Source organism: Myotis brandtii, unplaced genomic scaffold (assembly GCF_000412655.1).
Source record: "Myotis brandtii unplaced genomic scaffold, ASM41265v1 scaffold230, whole genome shotgun sequence".
In the NCBI taxonomy this organism is placed as follows: Eukaryota; Metazoa; Chordata; class Mammalia; order Chiroptera; family Vespertilionidae; genus Myotis; species Myotis brandtii.
Window position 1 is genome coordinate 5,207,973 of NW_005358650.1, and position 18,531 is coordinate 5,226,503.

An 18,531-nucleotide genomic window follows, 5' to 3' on the forward strand; every position below is an offset into this window, starting at 1 on the left:
AAATATGTTCTCCCATGCAGTGGGCTTTCTTGTTGTTTTGTTGATGGTTTCTTTTGCTGTGCAGAAGCTTTTTATTTTGATGTAGTCCCATTTGTTTATTGTCTCTTTAGTTTCTAATGCCCTAGGAGCAGTATCAGTGAAGAAATTGCTTCGGCATATGTCAGAGATTTTGTTTCTTGTCCATTTTTTGTATCTTTAACATGGATTTTCCCTGACTGTGGTAAATCTTCAATTATTGTTTCGGAATAGGAGACCTATATTGAGCATTCCTCTGTTACTTTTTTCAGTATTTATAAATTAGAAATTCTAATAACATGACTTGTCTTTTCCATCATTTTGTGTCTCTGCTATTGAGGCAAAATGCTGTGCTGGAAAATCATTGAGAACTAATGATATCTACTAACAAAAGAGAATGACTATAGCTAGAAATCCAGAGATTGCCTGTATTTAAGACATAAGCAGCAAAGATGAACAGGTAGAAAGACTGGGAAAGCATTTTTAGGAAGGGAGGAAGCAAATTTGTATGTGGGAAGATAAGAACTCATACAAGCCAAAATAGAAGAGTCAGCAAGATCTGATGCCAGAGAGAGACAGGCTTTGAATAAAGATGGGAAAATTCTGTTGCATCAGGAAATAGTGGCCTTTGTGAGGAATTAGAATGGTGTGAGCAGAAACAATGTATCAGTGTGTTGAGAAACCAACAGAAGCCCTAGCCGGTTTGGCTCATTGGATAGAGCTTCGGCCTGTGGACTGAAGGGTCCTGGGTTCGATTCCAGTCAAGGGCACGTACCTCAGTTGCAGGCATTTCCCAGCCTGGGCCTGGTCAGGGTGTGTGCAGGAGCAACCAATTGGTGTGTTTCTTTCACATCGATATTTCTCTCTGTCTTTCCCTCTCTTTTCTACTCTCTCTAAAAATCAATGGAAAAATATCCCTGGGTGAAGATTAAAAAAAAGAAAAAAAAGGAAAAGAAAAACAGAAGAATGCAAGTGTGGGTTCTGAGTCCCTTAGCCCCTTTCCTAGTATTCTGCATAGTCTCTGATTACACACAGTTGAAGCATTAGGACTTGAAGTTGAAGATGTTAAATATGAACTATTCATAGCTTATTGCACAATTGCCAGAAACCTACTATTTTTATCTTAATGTAATAATGTGTGTAACAGTAAATGTTTAAGCTTTTTAGACAATTAAAGTACAACTAAATGCAAACTTCTAATACACCCTAATTTTATGTTTTTAAAAGTCTTGGCTACTTATGATTCAGCAGACAGAACAACTTAGTAGGATAATGAAGACACATGCAGAGGACCTAAATTCTGGACCCTTACACAAGCTCACCATGATGATCAAAGACAAGCAGCAGGTGAAGAAAAGTTATATAGCTGTTCATCAGCAGATAGAGGCAGAGATGATCAAGGTTTGTCTTTCTCAAATTTTTCTTTAACTGGTTTTTAAATGCACTGAAATATTTTATCCTGTTTGACTTTTAAAAATTGTTTTCTGCATATTTCCTGACTAGAAATAAGTTTTGGTGTCTCTAGTAAATAATATCTTATTTTTTTAATATAAGACATTATTGATTATAAGATATACTGTTACTTTATGTACTCCTACAAAAGAAAAAAATACCACCAGTTAAACTATGACACAATGCTTTTTTATCACTTTTATTTTTTACTTATGGAAATAACTCCTTTAGGCTTTAAAAAAATTTTATCGTGTAACACTAATCATAAAAGAAAAATGAAAATATAAGGAAAATAGATTAGGATATTTCTAAATTTCTCTACATTCAGAGTGTTTCTTTTCCCGATAACTTTTATAGTGTTTTAATTATGAAAATTTCCAAATGTACAAAAGAGGAGAGGTAGTAAAATGAACTCTCATCCACCCTTTCACCCACATATTAAATTTTTTTCTCCCCATCTATATTCTCACCTACTTTTTCTTCTATATTGGGTCATTTTAAAGAAAATTCCAGATATCATTTTATTCATAAATATTTTCTTATGTATTGCTAAAATACATACTCTTTTTTGTAAGACACAATTATATTATTACTAACCTACCTAAAAATTGAATAATAATTTCTAATGTTATTAAATATTCTGTGTTCAAATGATTGTTGTTTAAATGCTTTTTGTGGTTGGTTCATTTAAATTAGGATCCAAACAGGCCATTACATTACATTTGAATAATTCTCTTTAATGTAGGTTGTCCTCCCCCCTCTTTAAAATGTCATTTATTTGTGGGAGAAACTGGGTAATTTTGCCTTATAGAATTGAATTTCCTTTATTTTGGATTTTGTTGTTAGCATCTTGTGACGTTATTTCACGTATTCTTTCATCTGCTAATTTTCCTGTAAACTGGAAGTTAGATCTAGAGATTTGATAAGATTTTTGCTGTTTATTTTGGACAAGTACACATCATAGGTGCTGGTATAGACTTTCTCTTGTTTTATTTCAGAGGTATATAATGTCTGTGTCTGCTTATTTATCATTTTGTGTTGTTAAATATGACTAATGGGTTCCAGTTTTGCCAGCCTGATCAATCTGTTAATAAAGTTTCCCTTCGCTTTTCATCTAATAGCTTTAGAAACAATTCATGTTCAATGATTAATCTATTACTTCAGTGGGGTTTGCATAATGGCAAGATTTTTCTTCTATTATTCCTGATGCAATTGTTAGCTGGAATTTTTCAATTAAGACTTTCCCTAGATCAACTATTTGGTTACCTTGAGGTATAGTTTAAAAAAGGAAGGCAGGATAAATGCTTGCTTTTTGCTATTAATTTGCCAGTTTGCAAAATAATGAATTGGTTCTTTACAACTTCAAAAGTTAAGGCTTCTAATTTCTGGTCGAGCACATATGAAGTTTGGAGGTTGCCACTTCATTCAAACAATAAGTAAAAGGCTGAAAAAATTTAAAAAAATGAACAACTCTTCTTAGGTGTATAAGAGAAGTGAAGTCACAGGGCAAACAGCTGTTGCCAAAATTATGTAGACTGCTAAGCCAATATAGCAAATCACAACCTATCATAGCCTCCTTGGGAACCAGTGCTGGCTGCAGAAAAACCTGAATGGTAATTGACAAGTCCTGGAGTCTCAGTGTGGACAACTGTGACAATTAAAAACTTCAGGAGGATCCAGTCGTTGCGTGGCCCCCATACTTTTTTGAGTTTTACCTCCTGGATCTCTTCCAGGTTCTCACAGTGAACATTGGAGAAAAGTCTCATGTCCTGGCTGAGGGAGGAGAAAAGAAACCATTTCGCCATATGCCAGAGTATTCTGGTCTTCTTAACAAGATCTGCCCTTATGAGAAGCTGTTTAACCAGAGCTTAACAACCTGGGGGAAGGGAAATACACAACTTTGGCACACTCTAGCCATCGTGTCTCGTGAAAGGGGGGCTGGGGACTGAGAAACACATGTAATGTTCAGAGTTGAGGGGCACAGGCTTAGTGAAAAACCGAGACCTAGTCATGGGACTATAAAATGCTTCCCTGCCCTGACATCTTTGTCACCACATTGGTAAAGGCTTTATTTACATCAGTTCCTTTTATCTAAAACATCGTGCTTGTCAACCAAGAAAAAATGGTAAGGCCTACCAAAAGGCAAAAACACATAGTTGGAAGAGACAGAGAAAAATGTATAGAAATGTATAGCATATATTAGAAAAGAAGAAAGTTCTAAAAGCAATAATCTAATCTTCTACCATAGGACAGTAGAAAAAGGGAAGTTGAATCCAGAGTAAGCAGAAGAAAAGAAATAATAAAAATTAGAGCAGAAATCCAGGAAAGTGAAAACAGGAAATCAGTAGAGAAAACTCAACAAATTAACTGGTTTGTTGAAAAGATCAATACAATCAGGAAGCCTCTAGCTAGCTAACTAAAAAAAGCACAGGGAAGCAAAAATTATTAATATTAGAAGTGAAAGAGGTATATCACTACATATCCCGTGGATATTAAAGGCTTATGAAGGAATACTATGAACCTTCAATGCCTACAAATTTGATAATGTAGAGAAATGAGCCAATTCCTTGAAGAACACAATCTACTAAAACCTAATTGAGAATAAATAGATAATCTGAATAGGCAAGTATCTATTAAAGTAATTGAATCAATAATTAATAATCTCCCAAAACAGAAAGTACTAGGTTCAGATGGGTTCACTGGTGAATTCTATCAAACTTTTAAGCAAGAAATTATACCAATTCTCTACAAACTCTTTGAGAAGATATAGAGGGAAACTTATTAATTCATTCTATTTGGCCGGCATTACCCTAATGCCAAAACTAGACATGATATTAGAAGAAAAGAAAACTACAGGCTCATATCTCTCATGAGCGTAAACACAAAAATCCTTAATTATTAAGAAATCAAATACAACAATGTATCATAAAAATTACACACCATGACCAATTGGTGTGTGTTTCAGGTACGTGACTGGTTCAACATTTGAAAATCAATGACTGGAAACCATCACATAGACAGATTAATAAAAGAAAAATCAGGTGATTATATGAATAGATGCAGAAATAGCATTTGACAAAGTTCAACACTCATTCATGATAAAAACTCTTACTAGACTTGATAAAGAATATCTATAAAAAACCTACAGCTAACTTCATACTTAATGGTGAGAAAATCGAAGCTTTCTCATTAAGATCAGGAACAAGGCAAGAATCTTCCTTCTTACCACTGTTTCTTAACATTATATTGGAAGTTATTAGCTAATACAGTAAGACAAGAAAAATAAATAAAAGGTATACAGATTGGGAACAAAGAAATATAGCTGCCTTTGTTCACAGATGACATGATTGTCTATGCAGGAAATTAAAGAGAATCAACAAAGAAACTCTTAGATCTCACCTGAGGATGTTTTTCTTGATTTTTAGAGAGAGAGAGAAAGTAAGAGAAACATCATTGTGAGAAACATGGATTAGTTGCCTCCTGTACACACCATGCCCGGGGATTGAACCTGCAGCCTAGATATGACAGGGAATCGAACCTGCAACCTTTTGGTATACAGGATGATGCTCCAACCAACCGAGTCACCTGGCCAGAGCTAAAGAATTTTTTTTTTTTTATCCTCACCTGAGGATATTTTTAAAAATTGATTTGAGAGAGAAAGAGAGAGAGAGAGAGAAATTGATGTGAGAGAGAAACATCCATCAGTTGCCTCCCGTTCACGCCCTCAATGGGGATGGAATCTGAAACCTAGGTGTGTGCCCTGTGTGCTCTGACTGGGAGTCGAACCTGTAACCTATTTGGTGTAAGGGATGACTCTCCAACCAACGACCCATCCGGCCAGGGCCAGGGCTAAAGTAATGTTTTAAAAATTGTATTACATATGTCTCCTTTTTCCCTGATTGACCCCCCTCCCCCAGTAATTTTTAATTTATTGTATGTAATTGTGTATTAAAGAGCAACTCTGACCTATAAGCAGTAAGGTACACATTGGAATTTAAGTTCTTGATCATGTAAATTTATGTTTTAATTATTTTAAATTTCTTTTTTTGACAGGTTACAAAGACGGAATTAGAGAAATTAAAATCCAGCTATAGACAATTAATAAAAGAAATGAATTCTGCCAAAGAGAAATATACAGAAGCTTTAGCTAAAGGTATGGCAAAGTTATGAAAAAGTGTTTACTTTAGTGATTTTTATTCTTATCATTTGAATGTTATCTTTATAAGTAGTGGAATGATTCCACTTAGACCAATTTACGTTAAAAAATACTGAAATATGCCTGGCTGGCATGGCTCAGTGGTTGAGTGTTGACCTAAGAACCAGGAGGTTGCCATTCGATTCCCGGCCAGGACACATGCCCAGGTTGTGGGCTCGATCTCCAGTGTGGGTCGTGCAGGAGGCAGCGGATCAGTGATTCTCTCTCACCATTGATGTTTCTCTCTCACCCTCTCTCCCTTCCTCTCTGAAATCAATAAAAATATGTTAAAAAATACCAAAATAAACCAAAATAGACTGATTGTGAAATTATGTAATAATTCTTCCTTTATAAAAAAATGATGTATAATGTTTTTGAATAGTGTATACTAAATGGAATTATGTAGCATTTGTGTAATAGAATGCAAAGTATTTAAATTGATATCTAACATCAGATTTAGTTAATTAGTGAGTGCTGAATAAGAAAAACAAGGTTGTATTTGTTTAGAAGCTTTTTCAAACCCCTTTTTACCATGATACTTAAAAGCCTTTAAAATCACAAGATCATATTGTAGTGTTATCTTGCCTTTGTAGCTGAATTTTATGTGTCTAGTGTCCTACACTTTTCATTGGACAGTTGGAAAGTAAATGGAAAGAGAAACCAATGTTTTTAACAGAGATTTATGGTTATAGTCTTGAATTGTAGCTAAACAGTTTTCATATTTTGTTTTTTTTTAATTATAAAAGTTAAAATAATAGAAGTTAAAATTTTTTTTCTGGCACCCTAACCAGTTTGGCTTGGCTCAGTGGATAGAGCATTGGCCTGGGACTGAAGGGTCCCCATATTTGATACCCATCAAGGGCACATGCCTGTGTTGCCGGCTCGATCCCCGGTAGAAGGCGTGCAGGAGGCAGCCGATCAATGATTCTCATCATTGATGTTTCTCTCTCTCTGTTCCTCTCTCTTTCTCTCTGCAATCAATAAAAATTTTTTTTTTTCCTTTCTGGCTAAGTATGTAAGCCTTATTAGAAACTCCATTTTCTTTTTACTATTTAATTTACCATTCTCTTTTATTAATGTATTTTTCTTTGTCTTTTACTTGTATATTATCTTGTTATTTTTGAAGTAAATGAAATAAACAGCTCCTGCATTTGGATATTTCTTGTACAATGAAAGCACTGTTTTTATTATTATTCTCAATAGATTAGAAGAGGTTCTGATTTAGATGTAGTTCTCCCTCCTTTCCTTATTTCCTCCTCCCTTTCTGTCTCCCCACCCACCCTACTCATCCTGCTTCTTTGCCTTCTTCCCCGTTTCTCTTTTTCCTTATCTCCCTCCCCCTTCCTCCCTTCCCATTTTTCCTCCAACACCTAAGCTATGTTTCCCTAACTCCTCCCACATTTAACTCATGTTTCTGTTTCTCACAGTGTTTCTATTTGCTTTTGTAGGGAAGATGAATCCATGTTCGCAGTTTCCTTATTTTTCTTCTTACTTATTTTGCGTGTATTTCAACCAATATTTTGAGGTTATGACCTCTTTACTAATGTAAACATCTCTTTTAAAATGCTTTTGTAATTTAATTACCTGTTATTTAAGTAAAGAAAAGTAAAAATGGCATAGACTTTGGAGTTAGTCTTGCATTAAATTCTAACATTGTGTGAATATTTGATAGATTTTCAAACTTCATATTAAAACCTAATTATAGTCCTTTGTTATTATTAAGAGTGCTTTAGATAATTTAGAAGTTCTTACTGAGCACTTTCTATCTTTAAGTTATTGAGATTGAAGCAGTATTTTCTAGGTATTGAAGGAGCTTACCTGTTTCTAGTTGATATTCTAACTTGGGAACTCAAAGTCTTATCATCTTTCAAAATTTAGCATTTATACAAGGGATACTTTGCTAAACCATCAAGAGTAGTTCAGAGCCCAAACCGGTTTGGCTCAGTGGATAGAGCGTTGGCCTGCGGACTAAAGGGTCCCAGGTTCAATTCCCATCAAGGGCATGTACCCTTGGTTTCGGGCACATCCCCAGTAGGAGGTGTGCAGGAGGCAGCTGATTGATGTTTTTCTCTCTCATCGATGTTTCTAACTCTCTATCCCTCTCCCTTCCTCTCTGTAAAAAAATCAATAAAATATATTTTAAAAAAAGAGCAGTTCAGAAATAGTTTTGTACATTTAGCATGGTTACTTAATCTGTCAAAATAGTTAATTTTATAAAGTTCATTACTAAATGCCTGGCTAGCATTCTCAAATTAGTGTCCTATATTATAAATAATCATATTGAAATTCACCCAGAGCAAGTATTATAATCCAACTATGCTGTGTTTCACACTGCGTCTGTATCTGTTAGAGAAAAATTAGGAAAAGAAACACATAATTACTCCAAAGTCTTGATGCCTATTTTTAATGATATTATTTGTTTTTGTTTAAAAATGGAAATCTCATTTTGATGTCATAATAAAGTTTCAAATAGTTCTTGTACCTAATGCTTATATTATGAAAGATTATTTACATATTATAATTGTTCTTTATTACTTTGGATCTAGATAAACTACTATTTAGTGTTGTATTAATAGTAGGAAGACAACCAGAAAATCTCAAGACTGTAGTTTTCATTGGTATTAAGTGGTGTATTATTTGATTTAATTTTCTGTATTAAAATGTGCAAACTTATTTACATTTCTCTTTCTAAAGATATTAGTGATAGTATTTTCCTATTTTTAAGAATTCGATTACTCCCAGTAGATCAGTTTATAACATATTAGAATATATATTTTAAAAATAAGTTCTTATGTAATTGTGTTTTATGCATGAGGCATATATAAATTTCTCTTCCATAATAAAATCAATTGAAACTTTTTTGTACTCATGTTTACATGGAAAAGTATAAAATTATATTTCTGAATATTTTGTTTCTGTTTTCAGACTGCATCTGTGTTTAACATGGAAATAGGAGTTCTTTTGTGAAGTTATTTAGTCACTATAAAGATAATGTGATGTCAAATTTCCCAATATTTACAGGCTTATGTCAGAACCTTAGTTTATCATGATAGGTCAGTCCAGGGCATTCTGGAGTGGGTCCTAGGCACTGCTGGGGTGCTGGCGGCGGATGCCCAAGCCATTTGGGCATCCGGAGATTACTATAGATTGAAGGAAGTCTTGGAAAAGCTATTTAAAACACCAGTCTCACTTATAGCAATCAGCTGGAGAAGAGAAAGGTTTTGAGATAGACAGGGCCTGGAAATATCTTAAGGGTTAAATTCTGGGTTTGATCAAGAATGGGTTCTGAGTCTAGGGCTCAGTTACTGCAACCGGACATTCAGCAGTAGCAGCAGATCAGTAGGAAGGCTGGTTAAAGCTGAAATTCCAAACTCCTGACCCCTGCTGGATGGACTACACAAAATACTTTCAATTTTGAATGTTAGAATTTATATCCCATGGGACTTTAGTTTATGTTCAGTCTAAAATAAAAACTCATTTGCAATATGAATGTAGCATTATTTTAATTTATTTTTAAACATATTTTAAATATTAAACTTGTTTTGCTGGGTGCTGTATTGAGGGAACAGATGTTTGCATTAAATTGATTTGAACTAATTTGGACATTAGTCTATTTTTTTGGCTATGTATATCTGTTTATTGACTATTTCCTAGACCTTAGTCTATTGATTATTATTTACATGAGCATGGAGAACAACCATAATAAGTGTAGCTGATTGAGCTGAAGTTAATAATTTGTTTCTTGATAGCAGCACTGAGTTTTAGAATAACAAGTTCTTGAATGCAAAGTACAGAGGTTTTACTTTTCTATTATAGCTTGAGTTCTGAACATCTTAGTTGGTTTTAAACACAATGTTTTGCCATCAAACAATTTTGTGAATAAATATAGTTTGTATCTGGACTAGGGTTCTGACATACGCCTGTAAATGTTGGAAAAGTTTGCCATCACATCATCCTTATAAAAGTAGATGATTTCACAAAAGAATTACAGGATCATGTTGTCTGTGAATAAAGAGTTTTATTTTTTCCTTTTCATTATGATTTCTTTTACTTGTTGATTGCCCTAGTTAGCACCTCTAGTATAATGTTGAGTAGAAGCAGAAAGAGCAAAGATGTTTGCCTTGTTCCTGAACTTGGGGGAAAGTCTGCCACCATTAAATATGATGTTAGCTGTAGTATTCAAATATTTTTTTTTATTAGGTTGAAGAAATTCCTTTCTATTCATTCTTTATAATGGATGTTGGATTTTTGTCAAATGCTTTCTTTGTATCGATTGAGATGACATTTTTTCTTCTTTTTGATTTAATATGGTGAATTATTTTGATTGATTTTCACGTTTCAAATATTACAACAGCCTCACATTCCTGGAATGATAGCTCTTCTTGCCTGTGCTGCATTATCAATTTTTATATTGTTGAATATGGTTGGCTAAGTTTTTGGTTATAATTTTTTTAAAATGCTTTTGATGATTACATTGTTTCTTTAAAATATATTTTTATTGATATATTTTCAGAGAGGAAGGGAGAGGAATGGAGAGATAGAAACATCCATGATGAGAATGTCCCCTACTGGGGATCAAGTTGGCAACCCGGGCATGTGCCCTTGACTGGAATCGAACCTGGGACCCTTCGGTCCACAGGCCGATGCTCTATTCACTGAGCCAAACCAGCTAGGACTTGTTTGTAAATGTCATCTGTCTTTTTCTTTGTTTCTTGTAATATTGTTATCTCATTTTTATAAGGCTATTGCTGTCCTCTGAATGATTACCTCCTATTCAATTTTTTAGAAAGATTTGTGTTCTACAGCTCATATTTCTGAAATATTGGTAGAATTTACTTCTGAAGGTTTTAAAACTTTAAATTCAGTTTCTTTAATTGATTTAGGGCTATTTGGTTTATCTGTTTCTTTTTGTTTGAATTTTAGTAGGTTATTACTTTCAAGGAATTTGTCCATTTCATTTAAGTTGTTGAATTTATTGGTATTGTTGTTTATAATATTCCCTAAATCACCTTTTTATATTTGCAGAATTTGTGCTGACATTTCCTTTTTCATTCTTGATATTGGTATTTTGTGTCTTCTCTCTTTTTTTCCTAATCATTTTAGCTAGAAGTCTATCGATTTTATTAGTATTCTCAAATGTCAGCTTTTGGTTTTGCTTTTGTGTGTTTGTGTGTGGGGGGTTATCATTCTACAGCATCATTGGATTGATTGATTGCCTTAGTACTAGATTTATTTATTTATTTAAAAAGTTTAAGTATACTTTGACATACAATATATTACTTTCAGGTGTATGACATAGTGATTCAACATTTATATACCTTGTGAATGAATTGTCATGAGTAGTGATTATCTGTTACCATTTAAAGTTATTGTAATATTATTGACTATATTCCCTGTGACATATTTATTTTATAACTGGAAGTTAGTACCTTTAATCCCCTTCACCTGTTTTGCCCATCACCCCACTTCCCTCAGGCAGTCATTAGTTTATTTTCTATATTTATGAGTCTGTTTTGTTTTATGTTTCTGCATATAAGTGAAATCATATAGTATAAGCTTTTCTCTAATTTCATTTAGCATAGTATTCTTTAGGTCTGTTCATGTTGTCATAAATGGCAAGATTTTATTCTTTTTTATGGCTGAGTAATATTCATTGTATATATGCATTGCATGTTCTTTATCAATTCATCTGTTTATATACACATAGGGTTGCTTCTATATGTTGGTTATTGTAAATAATGCTGTAGTGAACATAGGGGTACATATCTTTTCAAATTAGTATGTTTGATTTCTTCAGATAAATACCCAGAAGTTGGATTGCTGGGTCATATGTTGTCCTTTTTTTTTTTTTTAGGAACCTTCATACTGTTTTTCACTGTGGCTGCACAAATTTATCCCACCAAGAGTGCTTGAGGGTTCCCTTTTATCCACTTCCTCACTAACACTTATTGCCCCCCCCCCTATTTTTTTGCTTTCTATTTAATAGACTTATGCTTTAGTCTTTATTATTTCCTTCTGAATGTTAAAGCTTAGTTTGTACCAATTATTCTATTTTCTTGATGTGGAAGCTCAGATCATTGATTTGAAAAGTATCTTATTTTCTTTCCTAATGCAGGCATTTAGTGCTATGAATGTCCCTAAGTATTCTTTTGCAACATTTTATCCTTTTCATATACTATTGTGTCTTCATATTCATTCAGTTCAAAATATTTTCTTATTTCCTTGTGTTATTCTTTGATCTATAGGTTATTTAGAATTGTGTTTTTTAATTTTCTAAAGTTATGGCATTTTTCTTGAGATGTTCTATTTTTTATTCATAATTTACTTCCATTTTGGTCTGAAAATATTCTTTTTATGACTTTATTTCTTTATACTTATGTACATGTTATATATCCCATAGTATGACATATCTTGATTCTTCATGTATATTTGGTAAGACTGTGTGTTCTATTATTGGTTGGAGTGGTCTATTTGTCAACTTGGTACAGTTGGTTAATATTGTTATTCAAATTTTTAATGTTTCTACTGATTTTTTGTCTACTTGTTCTATCAATTATTGATATGGGGCAATTGAAATCTCCCACTGTAATTGTGGGTTTCTCTGTTTCTTCTTTTAGTTCTCTGTTTTTTGCTTCATGTATTTTGAGACTCTGTTGTTAGGTGTATAAGCAGTCAAGATTGTTATATCCTCTTGATGACTCTCTTATCATTATGAAGTGACTTTTATTATCCCTCATATTGTTCTTTGCTGTGTTATCTGTTTTATCTGCACATTTTGTTTCCCTTTGGCAGCTTTTAGGATTTGCTTTTCATCATTGGTTTTAAGTGATTTGGTCATGATGTGGTTTTTCTTTTTTACTTGTGTTTGTGGCTTCTGAGCTTCTTGTATATACCTGAGAGTTTGTAGTTTTAATGAGTGTGGAAAACTTTTATCCATTATATATTCACATATATTTACTGTCACCCCTTCTCTTTCTGCTGGCCTTCAGAGACTCCAGGTACGTGTGTATTAAGCTGTTGTAACTGTCTCACAGCCTACTGATGCTGTGATCATTTTTTCCTCCTGTCTTTTTTCTCTTCTGTTTTATTTTGGTTAGTTTCTATGACTATGTCTGTAAATTTACTAATCTTATTTTCTAGTTTACTTAAAGATATACTGAAGTACTAGAAAAGATGTTCAAAATAACTGCCTCATAGTTACACATTCTTATGTGACATATTTAATTGATTCTATATGGATAGAATTACACTAGTGTTTTATATTTACCAAGCCTCAAAATATGGACAATAGCATTTATGGGGGGTTTCTCTTACATGGGCAGAACTCTGAATGCTTCTGTTTTATCACGCACTGTGTTCAAGGCAAAAAACAAGGCAGGATGAGCCACTCCACAAGATACATGCCCGTAGGAGTCAGTCTGGAGAAGTTTGAAGAGAGCTCTCTTCACACACTTTTATGACAAGAGTGGGAAACAATCTTTCTTTCAAATTCTTCTTTCTCTATGAGAAATACAAAAGAGTGCTAAGGGATTAGTAAATTCCCTGATTATTTATAAGCTCTCACTACCCTAAGCAGATGGAGTAAGAGGGCACCTATAGCTAGATTGTGGTGAATTAGCTGTTATGTCTCATTAAAAAAAAAAGTAAAGTTTTCTATAATTGGCAGTAGATTTTCTTAAATTGTCTCTTCACTCATTATGAATAGTTCTGTGATATTTTATAGCCAATTAAAATTGATTAGATCCATTGAGTTGTCTCTTTGGAGTACTTTAATTATGAAAACCAGTTTGAAATGAGCTCAGATCTCAGACAGATGGTTAATTTGTGTTTAAATAAATTCAAATTTTAAAAAATGAATAAAACTTAAAAAATCTATTTTAGTTGATTTCCTCATTTTGAGTCCACTAATAATGACAACTGGCCTTCTTATTCAAAAATCTCTAAACCTTGGGGATTTTTAAAAATCAAAATTATGTATGGATGATGTATGGAGGTTCTAGAAAAATATTCTGAAATTCAAATTTACCTCTCAGTTCAACATAGAGAAGAAATACATTTGGATACAGGACTTGCTAAAGACCAAAGGAGAGTTTAAGCTAAGTTTGTTGATTATTAATTCTATTGAAAGTGACCTGAAAGTGAGAGGTTTTCCGTTTTTTTTTTAGACCTACTTATTAGTACATGATATATTAGCATCTAACTTAAGGCATGAATGCTTTTCACTGCATGGAGCTTAATATGATAGGAACTCTACAAGGTCATAAAGAGTAATGGCACTTTTAGTTACTAATCTAAATTTGCATTTGGTTAAAGCTATAGAAATTGGAGTGACAGCTATAATATTCTTATTAGATACTGAAATATTATGTGGGATGGAATATGCTCCATGATTCATTTATATTCTGGAGGTAACTTCCTAGAAATAAAATGAAAGCATAATTACTTGCTTTGTCCCCTTTTTGCTTAGTTTTGTTAAATAAAACTAAGTTTCACATTCAAAGAGGTTAAGAGAAGTTAAATCTTTTTGCTGATTTTCCTCTACATTTTATAGGTGATGTCCTTAACAATATTAGTTTTGGACTTGATTATTAGAACTGATGCAGAAGGTAAAAATTGTAATCTTTCTATAACTTGTAACTTTTTAAGAATTTTATTTGTTTAAATTTATTTTTAAAATAAGAACTATAGCAATTCATACATTTTCTTGTTATGTGCCAGGCACTGTTATTTATATTAGGAATATTACAGATAACAAAATATCCAAAAATCCCTGCCTCCAAAAGGCTTATATTTTAGAGCAGAAGATAACTAATTAATTTTTAAAAAGTGAAACATAGAATATTACATGGTAATAATTACAATGGAGAAAACACTATAGGTAGATAGAGTGTTTGGGGGTTGATCAGATTAGTTGTTATGGAGCAAGAGACCTTGAAATAAAGAGTGAAGGAGGTGAGGGAGTCAATCATGTGGTTTTATGGGGCAGAGATTACTCTGAGACAGAGGGATAGCCAAAGCAAAGTCATTGAAATGGGATCATGTCCAGCATATCTGAGAAGTATAACAGTCATCTGTGTGGCTAGATCTGAAGGATTAATAAGGGAAAGGCATGGAGGTATGAGAATCAGAGGAAGAATGATGGTGGTGGCAAGGGAGACACAGATTATGAAGGGTCTTGGTAGTTCTTTAAAACCCTTTACCCTGAGTAAGATGGGAAGCCATTGGTGGGTTTTGAGCAGAGGAATGACATGAACTAACTTACATTTTTATAGGAGAATTCTGATAGCCTGTTGAAAATAAGAGGGTGGGGGAAAGATGGATATAGAAGACCAGTTGCTTCCAGGCTATTGGAGTAATCCAGGCACTGGCTTATGCTGGTTTGGACTGGGTGGTAGTAGCAAATGTGATTAGAATTGGTCAGATTCTGGTTATACGATTGATTCTTGTTATTTATGATATTTATCCTATTTAATAAAAGGGTAATATGCAAATTAACCATTACTCCATCACAAAGATGTCGGCATCCAGTCCCCTCAGCCCGCCGGAGTCCCCCAGTCCTTGGGGGGCAGCCGCTGAGAGTGGGCAGCATGAGCGGCCTGGCAGAATGCTTGCTTTGTCATCGTGGCTATGAGGCAAGTGTCCTGCCCCGGCCCTGGAGGGCCTCTGGGCAGTGTGTACGTGGCCTTCTACATGGAAGCTCAGCAAGCACGTCCCTCCCGGGTGTCCCTTAGGCTTGCTGCTTAGGTTGTCTTTCCTCCTGTGTCTGGAGGGAGGCTGAGGATCTGCCGTTGCTGGGTGTTGCTGTCCCTGGGACCGCAGCACCACAGGCTGCAGGGCGCTGGCACCATCTGGAGCTGGGCGCTGCTGTGGGGAGCAGTGCCCACTCTCTGGGATCCACCTGCACCTGGCATGTTCGGGGGAGGCAGCTGGGAGCAGACAGATCCTGGGCTCGGGGAGTAGGGGTAAGGGTAGGGAGCAAGCGGGAGGAGAGGAGGTCAGGGTGATTCAATCCAATGGATCTCACTCCAAGGCTTCATTCAAATGCAGAAAGCTCTCTGGTGACGTCAGAGCCTCGGACCTTGCCTCAGGCTTCTCTGACTCCCCCACCCTTAGGCCTCAGCTCACCAACTTCAGGGAGGAAGGATGTTTGAGAAACCGGCCTGTCTGGGTGGAAAAGAGTGCAGGAGCATCCCTCTGTTCACTTTTGTCTGTTTTCTCTTTGTAAGTCCCATTTCCGGTTTTCTACACTCTTTCTAAGGGTGACCTGGCTTTTGACAGGAAAAAACAGACTCCTCTACAGTTTCACAGCAGACCTCATGGACTGATTCTGTTGCCTCGCCCTCAGAAACCAGCAGGTGTATATGTCGTGTTCATGTAAAAGCATTCAAACCTGTAGAGAACTTTTATGAGTTTACTTGAGCCAAACTGTCCACACTTGCCTTCTTCTTCTTCTTCTTCTTCTTCTTCTTCTTCTTCTTCTTCTTCTTCTTCTTCTTCTTCTTCTTCTTCTTCTTCTTCTTCTTCTTCTTCTTCTTCTTCTTCTTCTTCTTCTTCTTCTTCTTCTTCTTCTTCTTCTTCTTCTTCTCCTTCTTCTTCTTCTTCTTCTTCCTCCTTCTTCCTCTTCTTCTTCTTCTTTTTAAAAAAAATATATTTTTATTGATTTCCAAGAGGAAGGGAGTGGGAGAGACAGAAACATCATCGGTGAGAGAAAATCACTGGTTGGCTGCCTCCTGCATGCCCCCAAATGGGGATCAAGCCCACAATGAGGCAAGCATCCCGCCCCGGCCGCGGAGAGCCTCTGGGCTACGGAGAGCCTCTGGGCAGCAGGTATGGAGCGGCCAGGCCCCACAGAGAGCAGAGAACCATGGGGAGTGGGCCTAAGCCATCAGGGCTCCCAGATTGGAAAGGGCTCCCCTGAGGGCTCCGATTGGAGAGGGTGCAGGTTGGGCTGAGGAACCTACCTCCCATGCACGAATTTCGTGCACCGGGCCTCTAGTACTCTTTAAAATTACTGTGAGCACTAAATTAGCATTACCTGAGTACTGAATCATTGTCCCTAGCAGAGTCACAGTTTTGACAGTTGAGCAATACATCACCAGTACACCTAACAATACATTGTTTTGTGTGTGTTTCTTTTTAAAGACACTTTAATATATATTGTTGAATCATTAACATTGAACCACAGTGTTACAACTCATGACTAAAAGCTATCTAACACATCTATTTTCTCTGTAAGGCACACCACACCCACCTTAAACATAAGAATACTAAACAGCACTTCAGCACTATGTTTAGGGACATAGTTTTAAACAGCAAAATAATGAACAGAAATCACCTAAAATGTCAAAAGTAAGTAGACTGTCTCTTGTGAAGGTCAAGCTTACATAGTTGAGCTTTGCTAACCTCATAATATTGTTTATGGCATGCCATGTATGCACACTCTGTTTTTACAAACATTAAACAGATTTGTCAACAAGTGGTGGCAAAAGAATTATAATTTATTATGTAGAAGAGGAAAAATTGGATGGTTTACTCCGTTGTTTGACACATAGAATAACACTATGCCCTGCTCATTGCCTTTTATTAAAACAAAACAAAGTATACAACAACAGAATTACAATTCTGTATCTGTCAATGAGAATTTATTCACTTTGTATACTTTGTATTAATTTTCAGCTCTAACATAGTTATTTAAAAGTTAAGCAAGTATAATAGTGATCTGAGATATTCTGAGGCAACAAGCTTATGTGGCAAGAATCATATTAGTTTTTTTGCGATATATTTTGTTAGATGAATAGAATTTTTAAAATTTTACCAGTAATTTTGATTTTTACATAGTATTACTATTTCCTGAATTTATTTACATATTCTCAATGGGACCCTAAATATTTAAAACAAGTCAGGAAAAAAATATAATAGAATTTCTTTCCAAATTGTACCAAACTTTTCATATTCCTACAAGGAAGGGAGAGTGCAGAGAGAATAATCAATTGATCATGAGACTGTGCCAAGTACATATTATATCCAAATGCACAAGTGTACATGAACTGTAGAGTACAAAATCAGGGCCCCCAATCTATGAAAACATATCTCCCCCCCAAAATTAGTTTTAAGTCCAAAATTTTAAAAAATAATTTATTGCCATTATTTTAATGTACTGGAATCTGCCTTCAATGTTTTCAAAGGCTTTAAAATTTTTTTTTCAAATTGTGTTAATAATCATAATTAGATTTGGCAATAATAGTTTTCTTTCGCTTATTTGTCATACACTAAATCTGATAAGGAAAAAAGTATCTGGGAACTTCTTAACTTTTCTAATGTTATTTTAGATTACAAAATCTTAGTGAGGTGAGTATTGCATATTTAGTGAATCATTCTGCACCAGCTGGAAAGACAGATGGGTACTGTGCAGTTAAAAAATCTGTGTAAATAGGACAGATGGGTGGTTTAAATATTTTAAATGTCTCCATGAAAATGTTTCTGTGGAGAGTGTGACTCTTCAAGTTACATGCTAAAAAATCCTAGTAACAATTAGGAATAATAGAGTTCATATAAAAAGTAATATTTTTTAAAAAAACATCATGTATGAAATTCATTGAATTCACTAGTTATACCTTTTAAACTTAAAATAAAATTTTTAAAAATATATCTTTAAAATTTAAAAAATATATCTTTATTAACAATTAGGAATAGAGTTCATATAAAAAGTAATATTTTTTAAAAAAACATCATGTATGAAATTCATTGAATTCACTAGTTATACTTTTTTTTAAACAAATAAAATTTTTAAAAATATATCTTTAAAATTTAAAAAATATATCTTTATTGTTGAAAGCATTACAGATGTTCCTTCCCCCCCCACCCCCCCC

At 34.5% G+C, this 18,531-nt stretch overlaps 1 protein-coding gene across 5 annotated transcripts in view; it reads left to right on the plus strand.

Annotated features, from left to right (window-relative positions):
- FER (fer (fps/fes related) tyrosine kinase) overlaps nucleotides 1-18,531 on the plus strand; it is a 316,192-nt gene that overhangs the window by 53,646 nt on the left and 244,015 nt on the right. For all 5 annotated transcript variants that reach the window (XM_005866441.2, XM_014539888.1, XM_014539886.1 and 2 more), the window contains 2 exons: nucleotides 1,243-1,416; nucleotides 5,521-5,620. In XM_005866441.2, the coding sequence (XP_005866503.1) occupies nucleotides 1,243-1,416; nucleotides 5,521-5,620 (274 nt within the window). The remainder of the gene's footprint in view (nucleotides 1-1,242; nucleotides 1,417-5,520; nucleotides 5,621-18,531) is intronic.